The following is a 14,544-nucleotide window of genomic DNA, read 5'->3' as shown; positions in this document are numbered from 1 at the left end:
ACGTAAGAATGAGAAAGAGTAAGAACGTGTGATGTATACAATGCTGAAATGTATAAGCAGATATACTATGGTAAATAATGTGCCACGTAAATATAGCCGATGATCAGCAAGCAATCTATACATAATATATGTATAATATAAATATGAATATAAATACAAATATAAATATTCTATATAAATATTATTATAAATGTTACGAGAGATTAAGCAAATTATGAACTATTATCAGTTGACATGTCGTGCCGGTACGCTGATTCGACGATTCGAGCGACAATGTAAAAACTGTTTACGAGTGAATGGCGAATAAAATATACAATAACGAAAAGTTTTTTTTTAATAACCTACCACTTAAGTTATTATTAAATAATTATAATTAATAATTATTTCTTCTAATTTGAATCTGCCTTTGAATTTAAAAAATTACTAAAGTTATCGATAGTATTAAGCAGCAACGATTGCAAAAAGGAATTGTAAACAATTTTTTTTAACAGATCGATCTTGTTTTCTAAGTAAATAAATAAATAGTTTATACAAAAATTTAAAAAGGAATCACAGACGGAATGTGACATTGGACAAAACTTTTATGAAATTAATTATATATTAATTTTATTTAAACGTTATCTTCGTTTAGAAATCTACAAAAGAATTATAATAGCTTCTAGTAATATCTACATTGAAATAAAGTATGTATGTAGTATAATTTCCAATTATTAATAGCTGTTAATACCAAGTAAATAATATTATTTCATAGCGAATTTATCTTGTATTTTTACTTTTCTGCTAATTTCTCTTTCATTTTTTTCTAGCAAATCTCTCATTTTGTTCACATGATAATTTTATACTTCAATTACAAAAATCTGAAAAATGAATTGTTTTATATTTGTCCTACCAGATGTATGAATAATTAATTTTTTCAATGTACCCATAATATTGACAATTAAATATTAATGAAAAATAATTTCTAATTTCTTATTATCTGGGCATAACTAAACTCGTTATTATAACAATAACTTGTTATTTCCTGTGATTAAACTTTTCTCAAAATGAATGAAATGTTGTTTTCAATTTTGCACTCAGAAGACAAAACTTTACTAATTATATTAATAAAAAGTATCAAACGTTTCTAATTTTTAAGTGATAAAAGTAATTAATATGACTACTTCAATATCTTTAAAATAACTTCTCATATCAAATATCTGCATTTGCTAGTTAACATATTAGCAAGTATTGATCATGACAACTTTTCATATCCTTATAACTTTGTAAATTATTGCATTATTGAATTTCAAAAATAGAAAACGCAAAAAATTAAAAACTGCGTACATTACATCTAATTGTTACAGAAAAATTAATTAATCAGGTACACATAATTGCTTTCGTATTCTTATCTTTATTTTTGTATCCTCGTTAATAAAATATTTACAAACATACGAATTAACTTAATACAATAGAATTAAAAATAAATACAAAAGTAAATAGCATGGTAGTAAAATTGATCTCTTGAAGAAGAGATCGGTTCCTCTCCATACGCATATACATATGTATTTCCATAAATATAATTTTGTTGTTGTTTCTATTTGAAAGGATTATAAGACACAATATCTTTTTTTATCAGAATCCTAAATTTATTCAAAAGGGTAGGAATAAAGATATTCAAGCTTTACATTAACACTTGGATGTTTTGTATTTATATTAATATAACAATTTTCGTATTTAGTAGGTATGATTACACAATTTTATTTGTACGATAAAAAGATAAGTAAAGAAATAGTATGAGGAATCAATGATTACAACAATTGTTGTACGAATGACGAATACATATGTATGACCAGGTATATAAAACCAACAAATATGGTTTTTAGTAAAATGGAATATCGACAAGTGAGGGTGCATCGAAGAATGTGAACGTTAGAAATGTTGTTACATCTGGTGCGAAACAATTAAGATTCAGTTTTCAGTGCTTTCATTATGATCAACTATAGGTACAAAAAAACATTCCATGAAAGCTCTAAAACAATAAATATTTTACTGTTCGATCGTGTTACATACCCAATAAGCTTTCACGGAACATTCTTGACCTCGTATTTTATTTATGTGGTAATGTGCATACATTGTCACGATTTACAACTTCCGGTTTACGATTTCTCTAACCTATCGTCAAAAATTAATCTAATTAAACAATATAAAATACAGTTATGTAACATCTCGTATTGCAATTTAAAAGAAAAAAATGTAACAACTTCTTATATTATAATAAATATGGTTCATGCAGTGGTATCCTTGGAGACTAGGAACATCTCCACGAGTTTAATCAGATTTTCGATTCCTTCTAGATAATTTAGATCAAGAGCATTTTGATCCTCCGCTGGGAAGACGTGCGTGAAATCGATCATGTTAATTCTAACCCAGTTCTGTTTCTCTTTCATCGAACTGGTAAGTTCATTCAGCAAATCATCGTAATCTTCTTTCATTCTTCTAATGTCGTCGTCGAAGTTGTTGACGTACGAATGTGTACGGCAGAGTCGATCCACTTTAAAGTCCGGGCTACACGATCCACTTCTATTCAAAGTCTTTTCTTTGCTCGAAGAATCATTCTCGCCACTCAAGCTGATACTCCTCTTAATAAAATGTGCCTTCTCCATCGTCCGATTCCTGTTGCTTTCGATACTTGAAACTGAATTACTCGTCGCGTCATTCGTGTGTTTGAACACATTCGATGTGGTTGCATAATTACTTGTGGAGGAAAATGGCGTGGATACGTGGCTAGGTAATTTATTGACGTTCGTGTTATTTAGGCGGAGATAATGCCGCAACCTTTTTGCATCATATGCCACCAATAAGGAACTAGAATAAAAGCGGAACAACCGCTGCATACGAAAGAATAGTAAGATCTTCCACAAGAAAGAGAGCAGCATCACAATCAATTGACGACAGGGCGGTCTTTCTGGACTTATATTCAGGAAGATTTTCAGCGCTGCGCAGGAAAGAAAAGGCACCATTTGGAATAGTTTGAATAAAAAAAGTAAATTGTTTAAAGTGTTCTGGAAACGGCTTCCAGCGTTTCGTTACAATCGTTCCTCATATGATCCAATAGTGATATGTATACCACTTATACAACTATACGTACGTGACTAATGAAACATTAAAAGACATTTGAATTATAACAGCTAGTGATAGCTCGTAAATTCATAACGCTGTGTATAATTCCCTATAAAATAATTGAAGTTAATGATATACCTTCCACGACACCATTAGCATCAAGAGTCTTGCCATAATGTTTGCCAAACTGTTTTAATTTCCCGGAAGAAACGCAATATACTTGAAAGCCGGTTATACAGAATCCATAAATGCGTTTAGATTCGGCGTACTTTAACTCTTCCGTTGCTTTTTTCTCTGGCGTGGCTAAAGGATCCCACGTTCGTCTACCTATTTTTATATCCATCACGCACGGTTCCGCCATACCATCAGTAATATCTTTCAGCGTAAGGAATGTTACTCCTAATATTTTACGAAAACGATTAATCATATTGTGTTAAACTGTACGAAACCGAGATTTTTCAGCAATTAATTGTAGGTACAGAATCTTGGGGTAAATTCTTTAATAATTATTAATACATGCATGGTAAATAAATAACATACTAAGCATCGAATATATATCAATGTAACCACAACTCATCTTCTATTTTACGCAAAATTGTCCATAAGAAGCAAAAGATCTATTTATTTTCTTTACTGTTAAAGATAAAAAGAAATTATTCGAAAAAACATCCAATGACTTGTTATCGTAAATTAAGTAAAATCCTCTTTTAGAATTAATTAGAACCACTAACAGCTTTACAAAGAAACAATAGATATGTATTTTCCTAATTCTACAGTATTTTATAACAACCATAGATAATAACATCTATGTTTTTCAAATAAAAGATATGACAACACCGAATGTAATAAAATATTCATGTATTCTCATAAAATAACAGTGACAGTGACTGTAATAAAAAAAAAAAAGAACATTCGGAAAAAGATCCTCTTATTTGCATTATCAAATTACATAACTTTTCTCTCGAATATTTTATCGAATTTAACTGCAAAAAAAATAAATACATATTTTGTTTTAAAAAATATGGTTGTATAATATCGCCTATTTTATATTAATTTACTTAAAGTGACTTTTAAATACAATTGTGACAATGAAAAACATATGGAGAACGAAATTAAGGGAATAAGAAGAAATGTAAGAAACAAATTAAAAATTCGATATTTTTGATATCTTACGTCTGCCAAAAATTTGTAACTCTGTTGTGCCATAATATCGTGGAACATAATTCTTCAATTGTAACATAACAGGGTCTTGAGATTTTTGTAAGTTTTCATAGAACGAAATTTCTCTTTTCCCAAGTAACGGTTTAACAACAGGTTTAAACACACAGCCGTCCGACCTACGTAACATGCCTACAACATTTATTAATCTTTTATAACATCATTGGTTACATAATAAAAATTAAATAATTTTTGTTTCCTATTTCATAAATAAAAATAACAAAGTACCATGTAAATATAGATTCACAAATACTTAATGAGAAATTTACAATAATGTATTAAATAAATAGCAATAAGTATGAAATAAATATCACGTATGAACTTGTCGTTCATGAATTTCAGTTGAAAGTATTTATGCAACTCGCTCGTTGGAACTCTTTTCACAACCGTTATCAACGAAACTCATAACACAATATTCCGCTAGATTACATATATTAAGAAAAATGATTATTCAATATTTACTTTTTTAGGTAGCACAACTGTATATGTTATCGTGAAAAATTCTCACGATTTAACTTTCACTTGTATAGAGTTTATATCAAATAAATATGAAATTCACAACAAAATAATAAAAATTATTTTCATCAAACCTAAGTTATAACAACAAATTATTATTTGTCTCATTTTGTCAAAATCACGATTAAGCTCCCTTGAACCTATATGTACATCTATATAATATTTTCCTATATTTTTACATGTAAGAGACATTATATAGGTATATAGTGCAATTTTATGGTTGAATTCTCAAAATGAAGGAGAAGTGATACAATTTATGGAAAAAATATCTTTATTGCCAGATTAAACAGTTCAAACGAACTCAAAGTCGCATCAAATCATATTTCTAGTGCGAAGAAGATGTTTATTAAAATAAAACGAATGAGAAACGCATAATTCTCATACAAGAAATGCAAATCATTCTTTTCAAAATCCGACAGTAAAAGACTGCGTGATACCACCACCAAGAGGGTTATCTCTAAATCATCGACACAATTTCACTGATACCGAGTTCGCCGACAATATCTATTTGCCGATATATTGAAATCACCAACTATCACTTCACTGACATTGTTTTTTACCGGTAATTATTATTCGTACCATCATATGTTATCGTTGATTATGCACCTTTATCTACATTCGCTCCTGTTTCTTATGATTGGCAGAACTGAGTTCTTATGACTTTCCGTAGAAGAGATGATTCACAAATAGTAGTGAATTAAAAAAGTGGACGGAGGATGGAATCCCTCCCCCTGGATCAACATTCTGAAAGGATTTAAGCTAATCCAAATCTAATTTTATTTTAAACAGAAATGAACGTAAGTGAAGGTAGTTATTTCCTCCTCCGCCCACGCATTTGATTTACTACATATATCCTCCATTAAAACCTTCTCAACACGATTCGGGGTAATGACCTTGGCAGCGTATTAAAAAATTACAGAAATCGAAGGTTACCAAGTTTTTATAAATATTTATCTATATAACTTGTATCATTTTCCTTTCCCCTTCATCTTTTTTATGCGCGAAAATGAATATTTAGATATAAATACATAATTAATGATAACATATATATGCGGACAATGTAATATTCGATAACAATGAACTGCCAGCAAGAGTGGATGTCAATAAAGTGACTGTCGATGAGGTGATTGTCGATGACTTCAGCGTGTCAACAAATAAACATTATCGGTGAACTTGGTATCGGTGTCAGCTTCTTAGACTTAAACGTAATCCCTACTAAGGAGACTACGCAGATCGCATCTATTGGACAAATGCCCAATACCCCTGCTGGAACACTAGTGAAAGTGAGAGGTACAAATACGAACGAATGTAGAAAGAATAAGTAGAACAAAATAAATGGATCGACTGAATGTTAGTAAGATAAGTATAAATCGTGTAAAAAGTCTACAAATAGTAAAATTGGTGCATGAATAAGGGAGATTTATAAAGAAAAACATTATTTCTTTGGGAAGGTAAGAACCAAGACGCATTTGAAGTTGCTACTTTCCTTTATCAAATAACTAAGTATCGAGACGATTCAATAAATCTGTTTTCTCCGCATTTCATCTTCCGCGGCATTTAATTCGATCAGATGCTTACCAATAGTCTGTCGTTCGATATCTAACGACGGATGTCCGGCTACCTGAGATTCCAACGGGCTTATTCCAGCAGGAAGTCCATAGTTGGATGGAATTTCAGCTAAGTCCGTGTTCGAAAGCTTATCAAGATGGCATAAACTTTTATCGGTCTGAGAGTCTAATGTCATCGTGTTATTGCAATGAGTGGTACACAGTAATTACTTCTGCAATTAAAGGGTTGCACGATTTGCAAAGGTCTTATCTTCGCTGCAAAATCCACCTTAGCCACCAGTAGTTAGTCATCGAAGCTTATTCTAATTATCTTCAGCTGTCTTACTTCCGTCTATAAATACAAATTTCAGTTGATGAGGAAGTTCAACAGACCAGTTACTTAGGTATAATTATATGTTCTTATAGATTGCAATACTATTAAACTGATTGAATGATTTTTAAAAGTCAAACGTTTTTACGCTTCAACATAATATTTTGCAATACGTTATATTATTCGTTGTTCAAATAAAAGAAAACGCGAATAAAATTCGTATTTTCCTCATAAAAATGTGAAACTTTTCTATATGATTTACAGTTATAAATTAAGCATACAAGTCTGCAAAAATAACTCTTAAAAAATGATATCAAAATTTCATTTACATTTTACATTTATTTTCATTTACATTTTTGATATCAAATTTTAATATTAGCGTTCATGATTTAACATAATTAATATCAAAGTTCCTAAAGAATAAAAATAAATTATTACATAAAAATTACGCATGTACATACATTGTTTAAAAGAATTTCCATGTCTCGTATTTTTCATTTGACAAAACGGAAATTCTATCGTGCTACAATATCGATATTTTCATTCTTAAAATAGATGTTACCTTCGATTATTCTTTCTCACTCGAAAATCCACAATTTAAAATTTTTGATTAAGCGTATCACAGGTAAATTCACATCACACTGAATAATATATAAGGTGCAGTCTCTCGATGCTCTTTCAAATGATCGAAAACCAAAATAAGTTAGAACAAACATTTCGCGCGACGCTTAAAACATCATATTAAGATACTCATCTAGATCGGTAGAGGGCAGAATGTGTTTGCGAAAACTGAATGTTTTAAATTCGCGCTTTTACCAACAAATCGTGATATTCGTTCGTCTTTTGAAACTGCAATATTAGCAAAAACAGTATTTATAAAATTAAATTAAATTCCAACAATTTTCTATCTGATTAACTACTTCTACAAGGTATGAACACGTACATTCATTAATTAATACGAGGAAACTTGTAACATTTTAGGAATCGACATTTTGAGCATTCGAAAGAATCATAAAATACAACTCATATAAAGCATACGTACATTTATTGGAAATAACAGGAGAATAATTTATTAGCCACTCTTCTTTTACAATTGTTATATCTATGACATTTTACATGCCTATGTATTATTATAACCTATACAATAACCGTCCACAACACTATAGTATGCTCGAATACGTAACACTTTCACATAGACAATTTCGTTCGAATCCGTCCGTATATTAGGCGGAACAAAGATTACATTCACGAATTTAAACTTCACATAATTATAAACGATTACATGTCCTACCACTAGACGTTTTTCTACTTTTCTATTGCTGCCTCTTTCGTCACAATACAAAGATTCTTCTAGATTCCACCAGAGGGCCATTGTTTTTATAAAATGAAAATCGTTCCCGCCTTGTTCTCAGAGATTTATATTAGTCAGTTAATACGTTAGCTGAAACTACGTTTCAACAGCTCATTTTACACGTGTTTTTCATTTCGCTCTTTCCTTTGACTATATTATAATCCAAATAATTTGTGAGGTTAATATTTACGTGATATTATAATACAGACGTGCAATATTACTGTTTATAATCCTTTAAAACGTAAGTAATATTGTAAACAATAAACAAAGTACAAAGCAATCAGTATGTATACAGTGTTTTTTAATAATGCATAAAAAACTATAAACATATCTTCTATGTGACAATACATACTATTAAGATAAGTTTTAAAACAATCGATAACGGTAGTTTCTTGAAATAATAAATAATGTTTTACATAATGTTGTATATGTAATACAATTTTAGTACATGAAAAAACACAAATTCCTCATAATTATATATCAATAAATATATTTACAATTACTATTATTATATGAAATTACTATATATTTATAACTTATTAAAAATTTTTAATTTATTATATTAGTTTATTGCATCATAAAAGGAGAAAAGAGTACCAAATATTAATATAAAAATACACAATTTTATTGAATACTTTTTTCTTACATATATTAGTCTTATTACGTTTACAATAAGAAAAATATGTTTTATTTATAATATTGAACTATAAGCTTCATGATAACCACATACTTATTAAGCTGTCCATTTTAAACATCTTGTGTCAAGATGAGTACCTAGACACTTCATACTGCAATATCTAGCTCCACAAGGAATACAAGTATAATTACTAGGGAAACCACAAACTGCACAAAATTGTCGTTCTGGAAATCGGGATGGTTGTGCTTGAGCAGATGCATAATTAGGTGGATTTGGATTAATATTTAGATCTTCTTCCACTAACTGAGCAAAAGTTTTACGAAATCGTTGTTTATAATACTCCGCTGATCTGGTCTTTTTTCTTCTACCACCTCTATTATCTAGAGTCTCTTGAAACTTTGGAACTTTCTTGCTCATTACTGAAACAATTATAGTATTTGTAAAATGTTATAAATTGTTACGCCCACAATGCTATAAAAAAATTATATTTTAATTGTTAAACAAATAGAATTGTGCAATGTATTTACATACCCAAATCCGCATGCGGATCATCATGAAAATTATCTTGCTCCAAAGCCTCCAATGCTTTCTTCTGTCTACGTTTACGAGCAGCTTCATCAAGCACTCTCTTTTGATATGCATCTTTTATTCTACCAGATTCTCGAGCAGCCATATTTGATTAATTTATAGTAATTCACAATCTTTTAATCTATTTTATAATAGGTTATAAATAAGACATTCTTTGATAGTTCTTATATTCCTTTCTCAGCTAGAGGAAATGATATTTGATCCATAAGGTCATCCACTTTTGCTTGTAAGGTGTCTAAAATATCGGCAGAGATAAATAAATGCCTCTCATCTAAATCTTGAATAATAAATTTTCGTCCTAAAGCAAATGTCTCATCTAAATGTAAAAGAAATTGCTTCATAGCTGCATCGCTATAAACATAATAAATAATTTCCATTAAAATTTATTACTTTATTACAGTCACTTAAATAAAATGTCTAAACGAAAAGGAGTTTCTTTCGAAGAAAAACGTATAAGACTGCTTCAACTGTTTTATGAAAGAAAAGAATTTTTTACTTTAAAAGAATTAGAAAAAATCGCAGCTAAAGAAAAAGGGATTGTTTCACAGGCAGTAAAAGATGTACTTCAAACACTAGTAGATGATGGATTAGTAAGATCAGAAAAGATTGGTACTTCTGTATATTTTTGGAATTTTCCAGGGTAGGAACAAAGTATATAATTCTGTTTTATATAAAAATAATATTACATTAAAAGTAATAATAAATAAATATGTTGTGCAGAGAAAATCTTACTAGGATAGAACAAAGAATCTCTGAAGCATCAAAAAACATAGTAGAAGCAGAATTTAAACTTCAAAAACTGAAAGATACTTGCGAAAAAGAAAAGGTAATATTGTTACAGGAAATTAGTTGATATATAATTACAAAACTTAGGTTATGTTTTTTTCTATATATTTATTGGTATAAAATGTATAGATAGGAAAAGAAGATACAGAGGAAAGACAAATTTTATTACGTGAATTAGAAGAATTAAAAGCCAAAGAGAATCAATTAAATAAACAAATTGCTAAATTCAGTGATGCTGATCCAGAAGTTATAGCTAAACTTGGAGAAAAAGTACAGGTATAAGAGTATTAAAAGGTTTAAATTTACATTAAATTAATACAAATTTTCTTATCTTTTAGAAATATAAAGAAGTTACAAATATATGGACAGATAACATTTTTGCTATTCAAAGTTGGTGTAAAAACAAATTTGACATATCTGTAGAATGTCTCAATAAACAATTCAATATTCCTGATGACTTAGATTACAAAGAATAAAGACATTTGAAATTTAAACCAATTTTTATTTTTTATACATACCATTCAACTAAAATCCCTTTCGTAACATTTACCATGACTTTTTCTTTTTTGTCTTCCACAAAAATGATCAGATATCTAGATTTTTCATAATTGCCTTACGTCTGCACGCATGTGTAGTACAAAGTACTATTATAAATTGTAAGCATAGATATAAACTTATAGGTATAACTACAAGTCATTGAGTATATTCATCTCCAAGTATTAGATGAGAAAATCAGTATGATTCAAATTATTTCGTTTAGTACATGACAAGCGTCAACAGAGGCGTTGATAACGAAATTTTATATAACCTAATATAAATATATTTTATTTATAAATTAACAATATTTTCATATTACATATTATCATATTACATATACGTAAATGAAGAAAACGGGATTATAATAAATTCATAATAGTACTTTTTCTATATTATTCAGTAAAATTATAATATCATATAAAGCAATATATTTTATTTATATTCATTACCAAATACAGTAATATATTATTTATAAGTATTTAAAATTCAGTATTTATTTATGTTCATTCCAATAAGAAAAAGAATTTATGGAGCAAGTTTAAATGTTGCACAAAATGTTTTACCAATCATAGCAAGAATTTTAATAATATTTTACCTGAGCGCCCTCTGGTAGAACATTTCGAATGTCCATGAACTATTGCATCAGCCATTAAAATACCCCGAATTGAAGCCCAGAGGAAATCAGTAGTTATACATACATTGATCAAAGCGTCTATTCACGGTCAGACCTCAGACGCTTGTGAAATCTTGTTCGCGTGAGTGTTAGTCACTTAAAGTAAGTTCGATTCTCATTTTTTTTTTAAGTGTTCAAAAGTATTATCGAATATAATTATTATTTTTATTAATATTTTTCATAGAAATTATTAAGAAATTGTATAAGTTGCTAAATAACTTAAACAACAATTTTATGTGCATGGCGTTTACAACACGTGTAATTGAATCCTTGAAATCCCATAGCTATCGAAATCGTGAAATTTTTGTTCTATTATAGCAATAATTTTCGGTTGTTTTAATCAAGTATAAAATTAATGTTACGTAACGCGGTTATTACCGAGCTGCTACTCTATTATTGCATTTCCATTAATAAAAAATTCTAAATCTTGTAATATAATTTAGTCTTCTTATCACAAATAACTAATGTTCGCAAGAATATAAAAGAATTAGGGTTTATAAATTATATTATAAGCTATTGAGAAGTAAATGTGTACTTATATCATTCTCTTATAAAACTTCGTTTTATAAATTTCCGTGAGATTTAAGTTAAGTTAAAATTAGTGCTAATTTCGTCAGTATAAAAATGTACTTAGGCATTCAGTATCGCAAAACTAGAACGCGAAGTGCAATTTCATGAAGAATTTCATTAATCGTAAGAGTGTTAATTTATAAAATTCTTACTCCGATTAGATTAGATTGAATTCTGGGCGATGCTGCACCCAGGCATATACCCATATATAAATGTAACTTATTTGACCTTTAGACAAACTACTTACGTCAATGTCACAATGTCATTTTTTTTTAAATCGAATGTTCTTATAATCTATGTAAAATATTATATTTTATTGTTATCTTATGCATTTTAAAGTGAATTTTATTATCTATGTAACAATATTCAATTATCACGTTCTTTCTTATCATTTTGAGAATGACACGTGCTGAATAGAAAATGTAACGTAACGTTTTGACTCTTGACAGAAATGTCTTTTAATATCTTTTTTCAATGCAGCAGAAAAATGTTACGTCTTTCTATTTGATGATTAAATTTTTAATATGTAAATTATATACAAATTTCTCATGTAAGAATATTATGAAATCTAAGACTTGTTCACATGCTTCGTACTTACGTAACGAACAAGAAACGAATCGAAAGTCAAAGTTATTAAAAATTTACCTTCTATGCATAGTAGATTGACAAAAGTGTTGGTATGTGTATGTTATCGATATCTTAAAAAATTATATTTTAACAATTTTGCCCAGATTATAAAGCTATGGGTGTTCCTGCTGGTGATCCAGAGAAAGGCAAAAAGGTAAAAATTAAAAATATAAAATTTTAATGATTGTTTGATTTGTTATTCAATTTGAAACACGTTAAAAATTTTCGTTAGTTGAAATTTATGTCGAAAAATGCACACATAATTTAATCTCTTATGACGTATGGAAACGTTGATACGTATACACGTGACTACACGTCACGATAATTTTGACTTCATCGGTAATATGGATTTAACATTTTATTACATTAAATAATTATGCAATTTTTGTTCACATCTAAAATAAAATTTTTATCAAATTGTTAATAGTTATTGAATATATATATATATATCTGTAAAAGTAATCTTTTTTGTTAGCTTTTTGTACAAAAATGTGCACAATGCCATACAATTGAAGCTGGTGGTAAACACAAAGTAGGACCTAATCTTCATGGAGTAATGGGTAGGAAAACTGGCCAAGCTCCTGGTTACAGTTACACGGATGCAAACAAATCTAAAGGTATACCTTTTATTAAAATGTTTTTAATACAATACTAAATGTTTGAAAAAAGCTCAAATTGTATACATACTATTGTAGGTATCACTTGGAATAAGGACACTTTATTCGAATATCTTGAGAATCCAAAGAAGTACATTCCTGGTACAAAAATGGTGTTCGCTGGTTTGAAAAAACCACAAGAACGTGCTGATCTAATTGCATATATTGAACAAGCATCTAAGTAAGCTTGATACCTAGGAAAAAAGTGATAAAGCACGCTAGACGTGTTTGGCGGGTTTAGAGGAATTTAGTACTAATATCATCTCAAACCTCATAAACATCCCGCTACATTTCACTCAACTCATTCATTTATTTTCTCCATCTGGTACTTGAACGTTTACAAAGTCTGAATAGTGACAAATTATTGTTGTTAATTATAAGTAGGTGTATCATGCATGTAACTTATGTACATTGACAGGAGTTGGATTAGATCTGACTCTGCTTCATCGCTAAAGATATTTTGGTGCTCTCTCACGGTGGTTGAGCCATCTGTAGATTGTGCACTATTATTTATTTGTGATTGTACACTGTTGAAATCGTTCTATGAACTATTGAACTGTAATGCAAGAATATGAAAATACAGATTCAACAATGAATTTGTAATGTTCATTTTTGCTATATTAACAAACAATAAGTATATCAATGTCAAAAATATGGTAAAGTACAAAATAGCACTGAAGTGATACGCCCTGCCAATAATTTGAATCTAAATTTATTTGATATTAAAAGAATTGTATTAATTACACAAAGGAGGAGCAAATAGTATCTATAGTAAAATATTAAGAACCCTGTTCAAAACAAATGAATGGAAGTAAAATAAATTAAATAATTACAAACATTTAATTGTAATATTTTAAACACTAAAATCCACTCTAAAAGTATTAATCTAGATTAGTCTTTGTATTTGATAAGAACGAGGAAGGATGCGGTTAAAAACGCCAGGAAATACCTTATTCGAGACTTTGTACAGTCTTCCAGTAAGAACAACTGCATTTCAATTCGACAAGTCGTGAAATTACGTTCCTTCCACTAATTTTGAAGTTATAATGGAAAATAATTCCGATTGTTGCAAAGAACAAAAGGTATTGAGTGATACTAATCATCGTATAGTGAAAAACAAAGAAAATTCATTAAGGCTTAAATTAGTTCGTGTATTTAGTTCTGGAACTTTAAAGAGTCCAAAAAGTCCATTAAGTATTTCGAGCTCTCAATGTTCGAGTCCTAGTTACGATAGTCCGCGTATGAAAGCGAGATATTCGTGGAATTTATCCTCACTTAGTAAAGAGTATTCTACGTTACGTGCATTCGAAAATGATACATCTTCAAGATCAGCTATAAATACTAGTTCTACAAATTCGCCAACTAGTTCATCCTCGCCGCATTCTCCTTATTCAACGTGGTATATCAA

General features: G+C 29.2%; 5 protein-coding genes across 7 annotated transcripts; 2 read left to right on the top strand and 3 right to left on the bottom strand.

The window, feature by feature from the left end:
• Window positions 1-1,370: 1,370 nt before the first annotated feature.
• On the bottom strand, window positions 1,371-8,035 carry Ipk2 (Inositol phosphate kinase 2). 2 transcript variants are annotated; one of them, XM_033349252.2, is made up of 5 exons: window positions 7,754-8,035; window positions 6,412-6,732; window positions 4,273-4,449; window positions 3,238-3,498; window positions 1,371-2,974 (listed from the first exon to the last, which is right to left on the bottom strand). In XM_033349252.2, the coding sequence occupies exons 2-5, from the start codon at window positions 6,575-6,577 to the stop codon at window positions 2,265-2,267; spliced, it is 1,314 nt and encodes a 437-aa protein (XP_033205143.1). In that variant the 5' UTR covers window positions 6,578-6,732; window positions 7,754-8,035; the 3' UTR covers window positions 1,371-2,264. The 2 variants fall into 2 exon arrangements, with proteins under 2 accessions (XP_033205143.1, XP_033205142.1); XM_033349251.2 differs by lacking the exon at window positions 7,754-8,035 and adding an exon at window positions 7,274-7,474.
• LOC117165844 (meiotic nuclear division protein 1 homolog) lies at window positions 7,508-10,567 on the top strand. 2 transcript variants are annotated; one of them, XM_033349254.2, is made up of 5 exons: window positions 7,508-7,640; window positions 9,688-9,927; window positions 10,008-10,113; window positions 10,203-10,349; window positions 10,412-10,567. In XM_033349254.2, exons 2-5 carry the CDS (start codon window positions 9,701-9,703, stop codon window positions 10,547-10,549), a joined length of 618 nt encoding a protein of 205 aa, XP_033205145.1. In that variant the 5' UTR covers window positions 7,508-7,640; window positions 9,688-9,700; the 3' UTR covers window positions 10,550-10,567. The 2 variants fall into 2 exon arrangements, with proteins under 2 accessions (XP_033205145.1, XP_033205146.1); XM_033349255.2 differs by lacking the exon at window positions 7,508-7,640 and adding an exon at window positions 8,152-8,303.
• LOC117165845 (zinc finger HIT domain-containing protein 1) lies at window positions 8,666-9,372 on the bottom strand. The gene is made up of 2 exons (XM_033349256.2): window positions 9,231-9,372; window positions 8,666-9,118 (listed from the first exon to the last, which is right to left on the bottom strand). The coding sequence occupies exons 1-2, from the start codon at window positions 9,370-9,372 to the stop codon at window positions 8,796-8,798; spliced, it is 465 nt and encodes a 154-aa protein (XP_033205147.1). The 3' UTR covers window positions 8,666-8,795.
• On the bottom strand, window positions 9,452-10,738 carry Tfb5 (transcription factor B5). The gene is made up of 2 exons (XM_033349258.2): window positions 10,592-10,738; window positions 9,452-9,638 (listed from the first exon to the last, which is right to left on the bottom strand). Exons 1-2 carry the CDS (start codon window positions 10,624-10,626, stop codon window positions 9,452-9,454), a joined length of 222 nt encoding a protein of 73 aa, XP_033205149.1. The 5' UTR covers window positions 10,627-10,738.
• A 489-nt stretch (window positions 10,739-11,227) lies between these two features.
• CytC (mitochondrial cytochrome C) lies at window positions 11,228-13,974 on the top strand. Its single transcript, XM_033349257.2, has 4 exons — window positions 11,228-11,385; window positions 12,585-12,634; window positions 12,956-13,097; window positions 13,176-13,974. Exons 2-4 carry the CDS (start codon window positions 12,596-12,598, stop codon window positions 13,319-13,321), a joined length of 327 nt encoding a protein of 108 aa, XP_033205148.1. The 5' UTR covers window positions 11,228-11,385; window positions 12,585-12,595; the 3' UTR covers window positions 13,322-13,974.
• Window positions 13,975-14,544: the final 570 nt, after the last annotated feature.

Source organism: Bombus vancouverensis, chromosome 3 (genome assembly GCF_051014615.1).
Source record: "Bombus vancouverensis nearcticus chromosome 3, iyBomVanc1_principal, whole genome shotgun sequence".
Taxonomy (NCBI): Eukaryota; Metazoa; Arthropoda; class Insecta; order Hymenoptera; family Apidae; genus Bombus; species Bombus vancouverensis.
This window is presented reverse-complemented; position numbering and strand designations above follow the sequence as displayed.